This window comes from Wolffia australiana, chromosome 10 (genome assembly GCF_029677425.1).
Source record: "Wolffia australiana isolate 7733 chromosome 10, ASM2967742v1".
In the NCBI taxonomy this organism is placed as follows: domain Eukaryota; kingdom Viridiplantae; phylum Streptophyta; class Magnoliopsida; order Alismatales; family Araceae; genus Wolffia; species Wolffia australiana.
The window spans coordinates 17208868-17225507 of record NC_135844.1 but is presented as its reverse complement, the minus strand read 5'-3'; the positions used below and the strand labels follow the sequence as shown (position 1 = coordinate 17225507).

Below are 16640 nucleotides of genomic sequence, written 5' to 3'. Positions count from 1 at the left end.
TTTCCTTCATTACTGAAGATATAAGCTCATGAATGATTTTTTTACTTAAGTAGCTTGAACCATTTTACCACCTTTAAAAGTCATGAGTCATTGAGGTCATAACCCGTGAGTTGGCCATTGGTCTAAAATGGTCGATTGGATGTTAAATTATAAGAAAGGCTAGTCATTTTAATAAATAAAGCTCCATATGAAGATTTATCAAAACCTAAATAATCCATCTCGGGACTAGAATAGGGAATCTCTCAAATAATTGTATTCTTTGGGGATTCTCTTTTTTAAATGCTCAAGAATATCTAAGGGTAAATTATGTAAGAACAATATTTTTGAAATAAATATTAAGCATCTAGCTATTAATTAATGTAAAAATATCTAAGCAATATACATAGGATATATATTCTATACAAGGATTTAGTCAGATTTAGGTTAATCCCCACACATGTCCTAAATACTCTCTTTTCCTCATAGTATCACTCTACAAATACCATATTATCAATATAGGGAACAGAAATAAAGCCTTATGAATAAGAGGAGTATCATGAAAATAGAAAATGATCTTACTTCACACAATGAAGAGTTGTCCCATCGGCATGTGCCACCAAAGCTTCCAACCTTATATTGTAATAGTTTTGTGGTCTTTAATTCAAGGAAATGATAGACCCTCACCTTTAAACTTGTCAAAATTTGTCCTCAGCTTTACTCCACTCTTTTCTTCTAGTTATCGATCTTGTTCCTATAGATGCTAACAGTTGTTCCTGAATATTAGACTTTAAAACTTTGTTAATGATAACATCACAATTGACTCGAAATGATTTTTTACCCAAAATAGATTTATTTCTATTTTTCTTTATTTTTATTGTTGATCTTTCTCTGGACTGGTTTCCTTCTATGTAAAATTAGAATCCAAGTGATGTCCAAGAATATCTCAATCTAGAAAATTCTACCAAGTAATTGATTCACTTTTATCAGAATTTACCTTAAACATCCAGTAGGGACTTAGAAATGCACCAAAAATTTAAGAGGAAGGTGTTCCATACCTGTGAAGTCTCAATGTAAGAAGAGTATTACGGATATAATTATTTCACAACAGCAGAATAATCTACTCTCTTCTAGTTTGGGAAGGTCCTTTCACGAAACCAGTGCGATTGGTTGTGATGTGTGGTCCAGATCAAGTTTTGAACCACACATCCCACACTTGCCAGAAAAATAAAACCTCACACCGCACACAGGCCTGTGCTCTATAGATTTATCATTTTTATCTATCTCTAGCTCTTCTCTGCCTCACTATCTATCTCACTCACTCTTCTCCCCTAGCTTTCCCTTGCTTCCTCCCACCCTCACTCTCTATCTCACTCGCTCTTCTCCCCCTAGTTTTCTCTTGCTCTTGCTCCCTCCTTCCCTCTCTCTCTCTCCTCTCTCTACAGTTTTCTCCCTCTCTGCTCTCTTCTCTCTCTTCTCTCACTTCTCTCTCTTCTTCCAATAGCTTTCTTTTCATCTCTCAGTCTCACTCCTCTCTCTCTTCTTCCAATAGTTTTCTCTCTCTCTCTCTCCCCCCCCTCTCTCTCTCTCTCTCTCTCTCTCTCTCTCTCTCTCTCTCTCTCTCTCTCTCTCTCTCTCTCTCTCTCTCTCTCTCTCTCTCTCTCTCTCTCTCTCTCTCTCTCTCTCTCTCTCTCTCTCTCTCTCTCTCTCTCTCTCTCTCTCTCTCTCTCTCTCTCTCTCTCTCTCTCTCTCTCTCTCTCTCTCTCTCTCTCTCTCTCTCTCTCTCTCTCTCTCTCTCTCTCTCTCTCACTCACTCACTATCTCTTCTCTCCTCTCTCTAAGTCACTTCTCTCTCTCTCACTCTTCTCTCCTCTCTCTAAGTCACTTTCTCTCTCTCTCTCCCAATCATTTGTTTGAATGTGTGTGATGTGTGATGCAAATTTTTGCACAGATTCACACCGGACATCACACAAGGGTTTTGGTGTGACCAAAAAATTTGCACAAGTGCACAGCAGAACCTTCCCTAATCCTAGTTAACCACCAACAATGAACCCTTTAATTCGTATGCAATTATAACTAATATACAATTATCACTAATTTCAAATTTGTCCAGTACTAGAAGGTAAAATTTAGACCTTCAGTTTTCTCAGGTTGACTTTGATGGCCTGGCCTTTAATGGTTAAAAATTCCCAATTGAATTTCTAATGACGAGATAAGAAATTAATGATTTTGAAGATGTTGGAAAGGTTAGATAAATTTCAATAGACATCGAGATTTTTAGACTTAAGTACATTTATGAGGTACAGTATCACAATACCTTTACACGTCAATTAATAATTGAAGGATCCCTTCACACCATCGAGGCTCTCTCCAATAGACAACCTAAAGTAGGAAAGCATCATGATTAGGTTTCGTCTCTTGAAGACATTAATACTCAAATAATTCAAAGAATTTCCTCAGAATTTAATTCAGATCCGTAATCAAGACATCCAACTTATCAATAAATAAATAATAAAACACATTCAGGGGAGACATGGGGACAGTCCCTCGCATCATTATTCACTTCATGAAAAGATAACCTCGACCATGATGGAACAAAATATGTTAGTCCATCAAATGATCCCAAGTCATAAATCTCTAAAGACACTCCGAATGGGAGAAAACGAGAATTTTCGGAAAAAAACTTATCTCAGTGAACCGTAAGATAAGTTTACCGCTAACATAATTAAAATCCATCAAATGAGAGAAGACCAACTGATGACAGGAACTTTTAAGAACACGAACCGAGATGCTCAGAGAGAATTTGACGCCAGGAACTTTTAAGAATACTATTAAGAGTCCCCAAATGCACGATGGGTAACTGTTTGCAATACGGCAGCAAATTTTGAGACTTGGAAGTGACCTGAGTATCATAGACTAAAGGAAAGACGAACGCTTTTTTCTCGAAAAACTTCATGCGGGCAAAATCAAAAAGTGACGCAAATCCGCCAAAGTCAAATTGAGCACATAGAATGTCTACACATCGTCATGCCACAGTCGATTCGACCGATAGACTGTTCAATTATGTTGAGGTTTGACCGGCATCGGTTACGCAGTACTTACTTGTGCATGCAGTACTTGTATTCCTGACCCCTAATAAAGTCTATCTCTCCCTCTTCCAGCTGAAAAGAGAGCAACCTCGTCAGAAAACTTGAAATTTTATTTCCCCGGAATCACGGCTTGTAATTTATCTCCTGGAGAAGGTTTTAATTAGCTCACCGGATCGTCGCCGTATACGAGATTGTAACAGATCGGCGACACGCAACGGAGCGCACAGTTCTCCTTGGAAATCAAAGAAGATCTACATTCCCAGCCCCACAGACCACTACTCCATCACAAAACAAAACCCCCCCATCAAGAAACAGCGAAAAAAAAAAGAATGTTCAAAAAAAAGGAAAAAATAGAAACAGCAAAAACTGTAACTTAGCAGACGCCGTCAACCGGCAACCCAAACGCACCTCTCAATATCCGCATAGCACGCCTTCTTCTTCTCCCATATCTCCTCTTCCTGCAATACTCCACCGAGGGGCGTCAGTACGCAGAAGAACGTCACCCAGATCGAAAGATAGATAGATAAATAGAGAGAGCGAGAGATAGAAAAAGATATATACATCTATAGAGGGATATAGACTAACCGTGATCGGGATGGGAGATTTGGCGAACACGTCTTGGAGGGCCGATGTGAATATCAGAAGCAAAAGGACCGAAGCCGCAGCAGGGAAGATGCGCTGCTCGATCATAGTCGCGGCAGAAGAGGGAAGAGCCCTCAAATCGCCCCACCCATTCTAAAGACCAGAAATTCAGAAAACCCATCTGAATTTCAACTGGGCCCAGTGGGCCGTGAACTCATGGGCTTTTCTTTGTCTGGGCCCGGCCCATTCTTCTTCACCAGCTCGATAGCCCGCATGAGCAAATTGGTTCTGGGCTCTGGAATCATTCCCTTGGACTTCATCTCGACGTAGGCCCGGCTGGCCTCCTCCAGCCTTCCACGGCCATGCAGCCCGTGTATAAGCACAGTGTAAGAACGCTGGTCGGGGCCGAGCCCCCTCTTCTCCATCTCTGACCAGACCTCAGCCACCCCACTCTGGTCGTCCCAACGCACATACAGGTTCAAGATCTGGTTCCATGTGTCACCATCGAGCTCGCAGCGGGCTCGCTTCATGCGCGAAACCACTGCCGCCGCCTCGCTGCCACTCTTTGCCGCCTTGAGGAAGTACCCGAAAGTCCTGGCACTAGGCACGCAGCCCCGCCGCTGCATCTCCACCACCAGCGACTCGGCCTCTTCCAGTCTCCCGATACCGCAGAGGTGCTTCACCAGCGTGTTGTATGTGGCGGCATCCGGCAGCAACCCACGACCGTCCATCTCCCTGAAGACAACAGTAGTCGTCATTATAGTTCAGGGATGCGGACGGGACAATTTTTCATCCCAGGACGAAAAAATCCTCCCGTCCGAGGATACGGACGAATTTCGGGACGAAAATTCATTCCGGATACCACCAGACGGGACGGTTTTCTTCCCGTGGGACAAAAAAACCGTCCGTCTGGAGGTCTCAGACGATGGACGGACGGATGTGGACGAAAAACCACAAGACTCACATCCGACGGTTGAGAACTCGCCACGTGGCCTCGCTATGACAATTTACATCAAGGTCCTTGTGTTTTTTCGCGCGTGCAAACTGACGCTGCTCAGAATTAATTGTACATATGTCCATTTGCATTCTCTCTCCTCCATATTTCCCTTAAAATACTTAGAAAAATCTATATTAATACATTATAAATATAAAATGGGTTTTTTCGTGTGGGACGAATTTCGGGACAAAAATTCATCCCGGGAGGACTGGATGAGACGAAAAACCATCCCGAGATTATTGGATGGGACAGTTTTTTTGTCAGTGAACGAAAAGCCGTCCCGTCCTTCGTCCCTGAGCTAACATTGGACATAGGACGGGACAAAATTCATCCCGTCCTGTCCTTCGTCCACGTCTGGGATGATCCGGAACTATAGTCGTCATCATCATTATCACCATCATCATCATCATCATCATCATCATCATCATCATCAATTTCAGCATTGTCATCTTCCACATCAAGAGTGACAAGGATTATTTTGCACCCTCATGGCCATCCAATCCAAAAACGAGCGGTGAGGACAAAGACGACTCTTCATCTCCACTCATTGTCTGGAGGGCCAAAAACATAGACACTGACAAGAGGATGATGGACATTCTTCCTCATCATCGTCATTGTCGTCGTCGTCGTCATCATCATCCAAAATTTCAGCATTGTCATCTTCCACAACAATAATGACAAGGATAATCTGGCCACCCTCATCATCATCCTATCCAGAGACGAGTGGTGAGGACAAAGACAGTCTTCATCACCCCTTGTCATCTGGAGGGGCAAAAACGTAGACAGCGACGAGAGGATGATGAACAGCTGTCTTCATCATCGTCGTCGTCGTCATCACCATCATCTATTGTCACATTAGAAGGACGTGGACAATACCTGAAGATCTCCATTGCACGGGGAATCTGCTTCTTTAAGCAGAGGGCGTCAATAATGCAATTGCAGATAGCTACGTCTGGACTGCACCCACGGACCCACATGGAGGTGAAGAGCTTCACAGCGGTGCCCAGCTTCCCGGCCTTGGCCAAGGAGTTGATGAAAATACCGTAAGTGTACAGGTCGGGCTTGCAGTCGGACGAAGTCACAATGTCGTTCCAGAAGCGCTTGGCCTCGCGCAAGCTGCCCAGAACACACCAGCCGTTTAGAATTATGTTCCTGCTCCTTATAACGAGAGGGAACTCCGCCTTCTTCTTCAGGAAGAGGGCCTCCGCCTCCTCGACGTGCTTGTATCTACAGAGGGCGGTGAGGAGCCTCTGAAAGGCGCTAAGGTCGATAGCCAAGCCGTGATCTTTCCTCTTGTAGAACACATCAATGGCGTCGGCCACCTTGTGTGCCCCCGCGTATCTGTTGATCAAGACGGCGAACGTCCTCTCGTCGGCGATAGATCCGTCGCGGGGGATTTCGTCGAACAGCTGGCGCATGGGCTTGAGCTGCTTCATCCGGCCCAGAATGTCGAGCATCTCGTTGTAGGCCCTCGATCCGTGGGAGTAACCTTCTTGGGCCGCGGCCCAGTAGAAGAAGGAGGCGGCGGCTTTCCAGTTGGAGCGGTGCCTACGGAGGACTTCCAAGACCAGAGGCTCGGACATGGAGAAGATCCCTCTTGCTAGCCCGGAGTCCAACTGTTCCTCGTTTTTCACCCCGGATTTGAGCATAGTCTGAATTTGAGCTGCTTCCTCCAGGACAGAAGCGGAAGCATCTTCAGAGTTCGACGATGAAACCTCCATCTCGCCTGGTGTTATCGTGTCCCTCGCATTTTCGATCAACCTCAGATGATGTTGGGGGGAGATTTCAATATCGCGCAGCCGAATCATCTGCAGAAATTGTCAAATATTTTCTGTTAATGGCAAGCGCGTCAGCTCGACGGAATGCAGATCTCCTCGAGCGATTTCTCGTTTAAGACGGATCCGGAAAACTTTTGACAGTTTCGAGATTTCTAATTGAAAGCGGCCGCAACAGAAAGGTTGAAAATATTGATCTAATCTGTGAAGACTTTCGTGCCATCCAGGCAGCGAATTATACGAAATAACTTGATCTGCTCGACCGATAGCTAATGCGATGAGAAGAAGGATAGCTTAAAATCTAAAACAGGAATTGCCGAGGACACGGAAAGCGTCGTAGCAAGAGCAAGGATACGATAAAAAACGGAGATCTGTCGCCACGGAACTCATGGTAGAGCTAACCTTCTCCTTGGCGCAGGTTAGATTGCTCGAATCTCTGCCGATCACCTCACCCGCGAATTCTTGAGTCGCCGATGAGGGGAAATCTGTAGCGGACCACGCGCGATGACGAAGAAAGGGTAGATCGAATGATGAAACCTGCCTCCTGCGGACGAGGGGAGCGACGTTCTGAACAATCTTCATCATCTCCGCTCTAGGGCTATACAGCTCGAAATTCGAACTTGGGGTCGAAGGGTATAAATAGAACAGAGCGGGCCGCGAAACCAAGCTGAGGCCCAATAGGCGGGAAAATAATTTTGATTGCAATTGGAGGAATATTAGACAAGGTGGGGCCGGGGGAGGACGTGGACGGCGACGACGGTCCGGCCCGGTGGCGGCTCGAGAGCCCACAGCTTGGCGGGCCGGGCGGCCACGTCGACCACGACGACGAGCCGGCCACCGGCGCAGGCCACGCAGACCTTCCCCCCGGCGCAGGCCACATGGACCGGCTCGCGGAGGTGCTCGGACCGCACCACCGGAACCCACCGGTCCCCGGCCCAGTCGTAGGCGCGGAGCGCCCCCTCGGCCTCGTCCACGACGTAGACCCCGCCGCCGTCTCCGGCGGCCGGCCCCGTCCAGCCGGCGAGCATCCCCTTGGGCATGGCCTCCCACCGGTCGCCGGCGAGGTCGTAGACCGCGCCGTCCTTGGCAGCGCGACCCCGCACGTTGACCACGCAGAGCTTGCCGGCGCAGGCGACCGCCTCCACGGCCTCGCGGCTGAACCGCCCGTCCCTCAGCGGCGCCATCTGCTCCCACCGGCTCGAGTCCGGGTCCCACCGCTCCACGGACCGCGCCACCTCGGCGCAGTACTCGCCGCCCACGCCGCTGACGGCGTAGACCCGGCCGCCGGCGGCGCCGGCGGCGCACCAGCGGCGCGGGGCGCTGAGCGGCGGCGCGAGCTGCCAGGTGGCGCCGGCGGGGTGGAAGACGAGGGGGAAGGGGAGGCCGGGGGCGAGGGGCGGCGCGGTGGCGGCGAGGAAGACGAGTCGGCCGGCGGCGGCGACGGTCTGGACCGGGAGGGACCGGGAGAGGAAGCCCGGGTGCGAGAGGAGGAGCCGCCCGAGGAGGGGGTGGCTCGGGAGGGCGCGCCAGGACCGGGCCAGCGGGTCGAAGGTCTGCAGCTCGACGGGCTCGGCCGACGGCCCGGAGAGGACCGCGTAGAGAGAGAGGAAAGGCGGGTGGGTGGGCGAGTAGAGGAGCCGCCGCCATGAACGGCAGACCGAGAAGAGCAACCGAGGACACGTCACCCGAGCCAGCACCCGCTCCGATATGTGGTCGGGCAGCCCCGGCAACAGCCCTTGTTCCTCTTCCTCTTCTTCTTCTTCTTCTTCTTCTTCTTCTTCTTCTTCTTCTGCGTTGTGAGTTATCTCGGCAGTTAACGGAGAAGGAAGCTTTCTCATCTTCTTCATCGCCGGTTCTCCCTGCCCACTGAAGGCCGTCGAGAAACACGAACTCACAGCTCCGCAAGCCATTCTCTCTCTAATCCTCTTACATTCTCTTCTTCTTCTTCATTATTCCTTCTCGGGCCGAGAGGCTATCTCTTTCTCTCTCTTGCCCGGGCTTACCAGGAAGGCCAAGAGCCGCCGCCCGGTTGTTTGAGAAACGACACTATCCTCTTTTGGCATTAAATTTGGGCGGCCAAAGTCTTCAAACGCGTCGACTGAAATGACCATATTGCCCCCTTTCTTCTGCCTTGGTAGAGGACGTGTCCGTTGACTTTGGGGCGTTGACCGGAAGTTCATTCGGGTGATGACGTGCGTGACGACGACGGGTTACTGTAAACAGGGGCCCTTTCGTAAAGTTATGACGTCAGGGTTGGTGGGTGGGCCTACTTCAAGCCATTAGGTCGGGCCCATTTCACGTGAATTGGGCCCTACGATTAGGACGTCGGCCCTAAGCTGACAGCTGAAAATTATTTTTATAATTAGGGGAGAAACTTCATTTAATGACCCCTGTTTATCTGGCCCAGATCAGTTCCTAATTTTGTATTGGAGGAGGATTTGTGGATTTGCTAGGTACAGAATAGAATAGATCAGACTATTGGATTTGTTTAAATACATATCTTCTTCCCTCTCTCTCCATGATGATTACCTTTAAAGTTGGTCAGCTGATGCGCCTTTATTAAACAGCTGTCCAAGGTCCAACAACAAATAAAACGTGAATTTTGACCAAGCACGTCTGAAGAAATTGCGTGGCTGAAAAGTTGTAATTAAATAAAGGGATTACTAAATCTCAAACTATCTGTCCATCGGAAAAATTACATCCTAGCAGTTGTTAAAGATAAAACGAAGAGGTGGGTATAATTAGGCCGAGTGAAACATGGTGAGCCAGATGTCACTGAAATTAACGCTTTATAACTTTACACTCCAAATTTATGCAATGTCTTTTTTAAACTAAGGCTATTATCCGAAGGTCGTTATTTCAAGTACCAAGTAAAACAACCTTTTCCTCTGTCTAAAGTCAGATACATGCATCTGTAGTTGCTGGTGCAGATGTTATCCCCTTTGTTGCGGAAAGTTTTCATTGACTTTCTGACCTAGAACCATTAGCTGAAGGAATTATACAAGTCTCCTGTCTTAAATAGAATTTCTATTCAAGTTAGCTGAAGGAATCATAGTCGAAGAGCACTAAGACCCCCATCGGTCACCCAATGTCAGGACTTAGAAAACCACAGCTTTTATTTTTACAAGAACAGATATTATTGTTCATCCGGACTCATTAAATGGATGTGACATGAAGAAAACATAATACTTTAATTTTTGTTTTAATTAGTGTTTTGGTAAGATACATCAAGAGGAACCTAGTTGAATTGTTGGGTTCCAGTGGAAGTCCCAAAAATGGGATTGACTCCGGAGAAATTATGTTGTTGCAAGTTCTTTCAGAACCTTGAACGCTCCCGCTAGTAAACTCGTGCCTCATTCATCGTTCTGCTCCTAATCGCCTTCGTCAAGTCAGCGTTTTGTTTTGTAGAGCCGTCTTAGTGCTTTCTCTACTGCTAATCCTTCTTTTTGTGCTCCTATAGGAAGAAGAAAACATGAAGTGTTCTCTTGGTTTCCCAACAGCTTCTAAAGGCTGCCCTCTCTCGGTTGGATGTTGGTCCAGCCTACAACGGGGATTCCCTTAATTGTACAGTAGAATATATTATAAAACTCTGATTTCAGATATTGAGTAGAAAAATCTCTTATGTTCTATTGTTAGACTTGAATATATAGTTGTTGATGCTGGTGCTCTCCTATTTGCTTCAGAAAGTCTTCAATGAGCCAATGCCTAGCATTAAGTAGCATGTTATTTCACAAGTCTTGTATCTTAAATACAATTTTATATATAATTTAGCTTGTTATATTGATGGTACAAATTGCCTAAGAGCACTAAGACACCCATTGGTGTCCTAAGGTCAGAACTCGGGAAAACCCAGCTTTTATTTTGTGTAAGAACTGCTATTGGCATTCTTCTAAACTCATTACATGAATGCAACACGAATAGAATCTAATACTCTATGTTTTTTCATTATTATTTTTGTAAGATATACGAGGGAATAGAGAAATTGTGGAGTTATAGGCAAAACCCAGTTTATGGGATTAACTTCTGTGAAAATTCTGTTTTTGTGTCAGATATTATAAAATGATTACTTCAAATACTTACTTAAAACATTTATCATCATTAAGTCAGGTACATGCAACTAAAGTTTTTGATGTGGATTTTGTCTCATTTGCTGCAGAAAGTATTTTTTATGACTTTCTGATCCAGAATTAATTAAGATATAATTTCACATATACATAATTTCTCTTTAATTTAGCTCCTTATATTCATCGTACTTTTGTTGAAGAGCACTAAGACCCCCGTCGGTTTGAAAATGTCTAAACTCAGATGAACCCACCATTTATTTTGTATAAAGATCAACATTATTGTAATACCACACTCCTTAAATGGATGTGGCATGAATAAAATCTAACGCTTTAGGTATGCAGTTTAATTAGTATTTTAATAAGATAAATTTTGAGGGAACTTGATGACGCAGCCCCGGACACGCCATCGAAGCCGTCACCGTCGTCCCCGACAGCACCTGCTCCAGCACCAGATACGTCTTCGGAGACGTCACCGCCGCCCTCGACAGCGCCGGCCATCCGCGTTCAGCCCGCCTGGCAAGCCAAGGCGTCGGTACGCACGCCCGGATTCAAGTATTCCGGGTAATGGACACCGTATCGTTATATTTTACGTCTTTTTATTTACTCGTCTTTTGCTTTTAATCATTGTTGTTCGTCATTTACCGACTCGTCATGATCGTATGTAGAGGATGGAGGTTCGTCCTACAAGGATCTCCCTTCCCCCACCTTCGCTCATCGTCGTGTTTTGTTTTCGTCAAGGTCATAGGTTAGTCTGCTTTGTTTTCCTATTTTATTTTGTGTTATTGACCTAATGGGCCAACCTTCTCTCTCCCCTATAAAAGGGAAGAGAGTTGCCCTAAAGAGTCCAGACGTTGTTTTTTGGGCGCTTACTACGAAACGTCACGAACTCCGTTTTTCGTTCAAAAAGTAGCACAAACTTTTAGTTTTGTTCAAAATATAGCACGCGCCAATCAGAAGACGCCATTTGGCGTCTTCTTTTTTTTGTTTGCCAGCGATGGTCCAGAAGCTGACGTGGAGTCCACCTGGTAGCCAGGTAGACTCCACGATGGCATCCACACCAGGTGGACTCCACGTCAGCTTCTGGACTTCGCTGGTCGTTGCCGCCGCTGCCCGTCGCGAACGGCCACCGCGGGCGCCCGTCTCTGGCCACCGCCGCCCGCCGCCGCCCGTCGCCGGCCGCCTCAGCCGTCGCCGGCCGCCTCAGCCGTCGCCGGCCGCCTCAGCCGTCGCCGGCCGCCTCAGCCGTCGCCGGCCGTCCGTCCTTTTCTCGCCCTCGCTCACCCTTCCCGTTTTCTCCTTCTCATCGTCTCTCCCTCTCTCCACTCATTCTCTCTCTCTCGACCTCTCTCCCCCTCTCCTGCTCCTTCTCTCTCCCTCGCTCTCTCTCCTCTCCGTCTCACCCTCGCTCCCGCTAGTTCTCCGTCTCTCATCCCTCTCTCGTGCTCTCGTTCTCTCGTGCTCCCTCTCCCCCTTCTCTTTCTCGTTCTCTTGGTCTCCCGCGGTCGTTCTCTCCCCCAAACTCTTTCTCGCCCTCTGTCTCTCATCCCCTCTCTCTTTCTCGTTCTCTCTATCTCTCATCCCCACTCTCTTTCTCGTTCTCTCTCTTTTCCCCCCCTCTCTCTTTCTCGTCCTCTCTATCTCTCATCCCCTCTCTCTTTCTCGTTCTCTCTGTCTCTCATCCTCTCTCTCTTTCTCGTTCTCTCTCTTTTCGCCTTCTCTCTCTTTCTCGTTCTCTCTGTCTCTCATCTCTCATCCCCAATGATGTCTACTAATCCTCTAGCATAAAAAGAAGCTGACGTGAACAGAATGAAACCTCTGGTGTAGCAGATATTTTCATTTTAATTTCATTCGAACAAAATGTGATGTAGAAGGGCAATAAAATGCCACACCCTTGATATAGACAACGAAGATATTTATCAAAGAAAAAATTGATCATTCTGGTTTGTCCATTGGTTTGTCTCTAGATTGATCTCACGTGCCAGTCCATGTATATGACTCACTCATTGGATCTGCGTCATGTAGCTTTAGGGTTGCCTCCTTCATCATTGTCATCCCCTTTATTGTCAATGCCCCCTTCATTGCCATCTCTCCCTTTGCCATAATCCTCACCTTGATTGACATAGCTGTTCCTGTAGCTTCCATCACATCCTTGTTTTCAACATCACTATTCTCACATGCATTCCATTATGCATTACTTTGAAACCAAAATGTCGGCTCACCAAACCATCGGCGAACTGGTTTTCTGGTTTGCTTAGTCCTGAACCAAAATAACTAGAGTTTATTTTCATTAATAATTTAAGGACAAAAGACTGGGAAGATGATAAATTGACTTTTAAGTGTTTCTAATGTGTCGTTATAGGTAAATCAAATGTATAAAATAAATTTATAACTCCTTAATCACTAAATAACCTAATATAAAGTGAGCAAGGATCGATCCACAAGGAGGAGAGTTATCAAGATTTTAATTAGGGTTTTTTTAATAATATGTAAAAATGAGAAGGATGATGGAATGGTCTTTATCCATTTATCTCCTCTTGAAGATCAAAACAAAAAGATCTAAGTGATGTATTGATGGGGGACCATCAAGTGGACCAAGCCCAAGCACGACGACAACCGTGTCGACGCTAAAGACTCAAACTTCAAGCACTCAACTTAACGCAGCATCCAACCATCAGTAGCTCTGCCTTATATTTCACAAAATTTTATAATGGGCCACTGTGTTTTAGGCCCACGTTTCATCTTTTTCGCTTTTGTTGTTCGTCCTTTTCGGCCACCAGGATCATTAGGGGAATGTCTCCCTTTAGACGTTTCCCCTAAATGATCCGTTAGGACAACCATTCTCAGCTCGCAATGCTCGCTATAGATAATTTTTCGTGCTTCCCCGTCGCCACCCCGGCCTTCCCCCGGCGGCCTGCACTCCCTCCCCGGGCCGCCCATACCCTCTCCCAGCCGCCGCCCCACCTCTCCCCCGGCCGCCCGTACCCTCCCCGCCGCCACCCCCTTCGCCGCGGGGAGGAGGGCGGGGAGGGGGCTCTCTCACTCTCTCTCACTCTTTTGTCGGCCAATCAGAGGCCAGAAGGATACATGTTTTCCTATTATAGTAGCAGGGATGGGGTGGCCTGCTGCTTCTTTGGACTATTTTTGAAACGACTTTGATATTTTTATTTGGTAGTCTCTCATCCTTGGCAGCTCTGTCCTTTGTACGGCACGAAAGGGTCACATCAGCCATAGAAGACATCCCTTGGGAGACGCCGACGAGTGTCCCCGCCGCTGTCCTTCCCCGCCACGGATCCGAAAACTCCACCAGGAAGGACTAGGCGACCGCCATCGCCCTTGTCGAGATCTAGACAGGAAGTAATCATTCCATAAAAGGTACACCGCTGTCGCTCTTCATCGGCGTGCTCTCTCTTCCGACCCCTCCGACCGAGGAGGCCGCCCGAGAGTCACGGCCACCACCCTCCAGTGAAGAAGGTGGCCGCGACTTGTTCTTCTCCGGAGGATCGCAGTCGAGCATCCGGACTATCAACGTCCGCGGCTCCTCGATCAGCCCTCGGCGGTTCGAATATTGGTCGATTGACTCCTCGATCAGCCCTCCAGCGGTCAAACATCAGGTCGATCAACTACCGATTCCCACCCGGCTGCTCGGGAAAGGGGAGTTGACTCAATACCCCATCCTCCCTCTTCTCTCCGCCATCATCGAACGGAGGAGGAAACGTTGCAATTCAGTCCACGCTGCTTGGGAAGCCTCGCCTCTTCTCCAAGCACGCCTGCCGGCCACTGCATAAACCGGGACGTCGCTCGCAAGGATCTCATCCAGATTCGGCCGCGTGACGCCATTCCAGGTCCTCTCCTTCCCGCTCCCCTTTTTTTTCTATTGCAGTATCATTACCTGATCTCAGTGTCTAGACTCTCGCCCTGGGTCGCGTCGAGATAGGATTAAGTTCCTTTATTCTGGACAGTGAACTGGTTCGCTGGTCAGTATTTGGTCCCCTCCGTGTTTGTCTACTGCCTTACTATTTAGTGGGCCGCAACTACGTACTCTTCATCATCCTAATTAACAAACAAGATGACGCATCCGTGTTTTCCGCCGTTTGTGGTTCCTTCGCGATTCTGTGGTGTAATCCGACCGTCGATCTGCTCGGTCGTGTTACATCATGTATTTAATTAGGGGTATTTATCTAAACCTAAATTGATTCTAATAAAACTATTAAAATAATATCTACTCCTAATATAGCCTTTCTTACACCTCTGTGCAAGCCATACTCTCTTCATGTTCGTATCTTCATGGACCCGTATATTTCGTCCGGTGCCTTGGCGTCTTAATCAAACATGAATCAACTAATGAAAATAGAAGGAATTCATTAACCTTTTGATGTAAACTTAATTCTTCATGTGTCCTTGAGTTTTGGTGCACACCTGTTAGCCATTTGCTAGAAGCCACATGAAGAACACAAGAATTTGATGCTTTGAAAACTCTTTTCTTTCACAACTTTGCCAAAGTTGAGTACATAACTAAACATAAAATTAAAATTACTTCGAGGCCTATTTACATGCAGTCTGTAGGCCAGAAATAGGTGGTTGTGAGAGGAAACAATCATAAAAATTTTGAGTCAAAAATCCCTCCATGTCAACAGCTATGGCCCTTTGAAAATGCCCTTTTTAGGAATTTTCCAATTTTTTAAGCATTTTTCCAAAATTTTCCTGATTTTCATTGCATTTTCTCGATTTTGTACGATCCTTAGCTGTCAGATTGTTCGAGTTCCTTTTTGGCAGTCAAATCTGGTTCCTTTATAGCCGGATCACTCGTGGATCATCCGGCGCACCCCTTGACCAACATAAAAGTACAAAAGAAGAGGATGTAGCTTACCTCTTAAAATGGTGGCCAAGTTAATCCCAGATGTAAGACTCTTAGTTAATGTCGGTTATCAATAACAAGGCATATGTTAACTATTAAAATTCCTTATATGGGCCCATTGCCCTCTTAAACATGTACACATGTGTGCCCACGAGTGCCTCATCAGTGCCACTTTTTCTCTCTGAGCGCTGACATGGCACACCATGCGTGTGCTCATTCCACACCAGCCTGGTGGATAATGGGCCTCCTTTTTGCATATTTAACCTAAAAAACTTAGGAAATATTCAATAAATTCCATATAACTTCTAAAAGTCCAAAATTAAGTATCTTTTGATTTGTTCATCCTTTTAACATGAAATTTTCACCAAGTTTTATTATTAAAAATTATATTTCCATTAGAATGACCTTAACGCTAAAATATAATCAAATTAATTCAAAATAGTCATTCATAAATTTTAAGGAAAAATTATAAAATAAAATGATAATATTTTAGTATAACTTATCAATTGAGCCCAAGAAATGCATTAATTGTCATACATAAACATCTATAAAAATTCATATTATGAGAAGACTAGTATAAAAACAATTGCACCTAAATTTAATGATAAAATATAATATCTGAGTCAGTGCATGCATAAAATGATGATTACCTTCCACAGTCTGCGTAAAAAGTAAAATAAGCAACTATGATAAGTTTTAAAATTATTTTTAATTTTATGATTTTCTTCAAAGTTTTACTAGTCATAGTCTCAAGTATTTTGATGTCATTGACTTTCAGGAACATGGTGAAGAATTGTATTGAAATAATGCAATGAGAATATATAACAAGTGATTATAACTAATAAAAATAGAGATAATGTTTATATAAGGAGTGATATGTTTGATATTTATGTGAAATAAATTTAATGGGCGAGTGTTTAGCTGACCATGTATCTTTGCACGAAAGAATTGTTTTTTCCATGGAATTTTCACAAATTACCAATGGAGAATATAAGCAAACGAATTAAACTCAATATAATTGATAAATATGACACATTGAAAAGACAACACATTGATGCAATGATACCACGTGCAATTATATTTTTTATTTATGAATAATAACTTTGGAGTGGTTTGAATTGTATAAGCTTTATGTGGATTTCCTGACCAGATAGATAATATATGGTAAAAAATAATGTCTTTTCTCTAGTTGAAATAGAAATTTTCTTCTGAATAGTTAAGAAGTCTCCTTCCTCACTGGATATTAATAAGTCTCTTTCCTCTTAACTATTCAAAAGAAAAAAGATAATTTGGATTGGTTTT

At 45.4% G+C, this 16640-nt stretch overlaps 3 protein-coding genes across 8 annotated transcripts; all 3 read right to left on the bottom strand.

The window, feature by feature from the left end:
• Window positions 1-536: 536 nt before the first annotated feature.
• Window positions 537-3887, bottom strand: LOC144708360 (uncharacterized). 6 transcript variants are annotated; one of them, XR_013582769.1, is made up of 7 exons: window positions 3651-3887; window positions 3474-3523; window positions 3235-3340; window positions 3079-3137; window positions 2294-2358; window positions 974-1034; window positions 537-764 (listed from the first exon to the last, which is right to left on the bottom strand). XR_013582769.1 is itself a non-coding variant. In XM_078581620.1 (6 exons), the coding sequence occupies exons 1-5, from the start codon at window positions 3753-3755 to the stop codon at window positions 2307-2309; spliced, it is 372 nt and encodes a 123-aa protein (XP_078437746.1). In that variant the 5' UTR covers window positions 3756-3887; the 3' UTR covers window positions 537-764; window positions 2294-2306. The 6 variants fall into 6 exon arrangements, 4 of the variants coding, with proteins under 4 accessions (XP_078437746.1, XP_078437744.1, XP_078437747.1 ...); XR_013582770.1 differs by having other exon boundaries at window positions 537-752; XM_078581620.1 differs by lacking the exon at window positions 974-1034.
• On the bottom strand, window positions 3836-5459 carry LOC144708359 (putative pentatricopeptide repeat-containing protein At3g15200). The gene is made up of 2 exons (XM_078581616.1): window positions 4612-5459; window positions 3836-4382 (listed from the first exon to the last, which is right to left on the bottom strand). Exons 1-2 carry the CDS (start codon window positions 4731-4733, stop codon window positions 3836-3838), a joined length of 669 nt encoding a protein of 222 aa, XP_078437742.1. The 5' UTR covers window positions 4734-5459.
• A 1640-nt stretch (window positions 5460-7099) lies between these two features.
• On the bottom strand, window positions 7100-8441 carry KUF1 (KAR-UP F-box 1). Its single transcript, XM_078581615.1, has one exon. It carries the CDS (start codon window positions 8327-8329, stop codon window positions 7136-7138), a length of 1194 nt encoding a protein of 397 aa, XP_078437741.1. The 5' UTR covers window positions 8330-8441; the 3' UTR covers window positions 7100-7135.
• Window positions 8442-16640: the final 8199 nt, after the last annotated feature.

Excerpts from the sequence above, each read along its gene's own strand:
- LOC144708360 (XM_078581620.1), bottom strand. The coding sequence starts at position 3,755 with ATGATCGAGCAGCGCATCTTCCCTGCTGCGGCTTCGGTCCTTTTGCTT. Across the intron at positions 3,524-3,650 it reads AATCTCCCATCCCGATCACG|GAAGAGGAGATATGGGAGAA; the intron begins GTTAGTCTATAT and ends GGAGTATTGCAG. Across the intron at positions 3,138-3,234 it reads TCGTATACGGCGACGATCCG|CTGGAAGAGGGAGAGATAGA; the intron begins GTGAGCTAATTA and ends CTCTCTTTTCAG.
- LOC144708359 (XM_078581616.1), bottom strand. The coding sequence starts at position 4,733 with ATGCAAATGGACATATGTACAATTAATTCTGAGCAGCGTCAGTTTGCA. Across the intron at positions 4,383-4,611 it reads CGAGTTCTCAACCGTCGGAT|GGAGATGGACGGTCGTGGGT; the intron begins GTGAGTCTTGTG and ends TGTTGTCTTCAG.
- KUF1 (XM_078581615.1), bottom strand. The coding sequence starts at position 8,329 with ATGGCTTGCGGAGCTGTGAGTTCGTGTTTCTCGACGGCCTTCAGTGGG.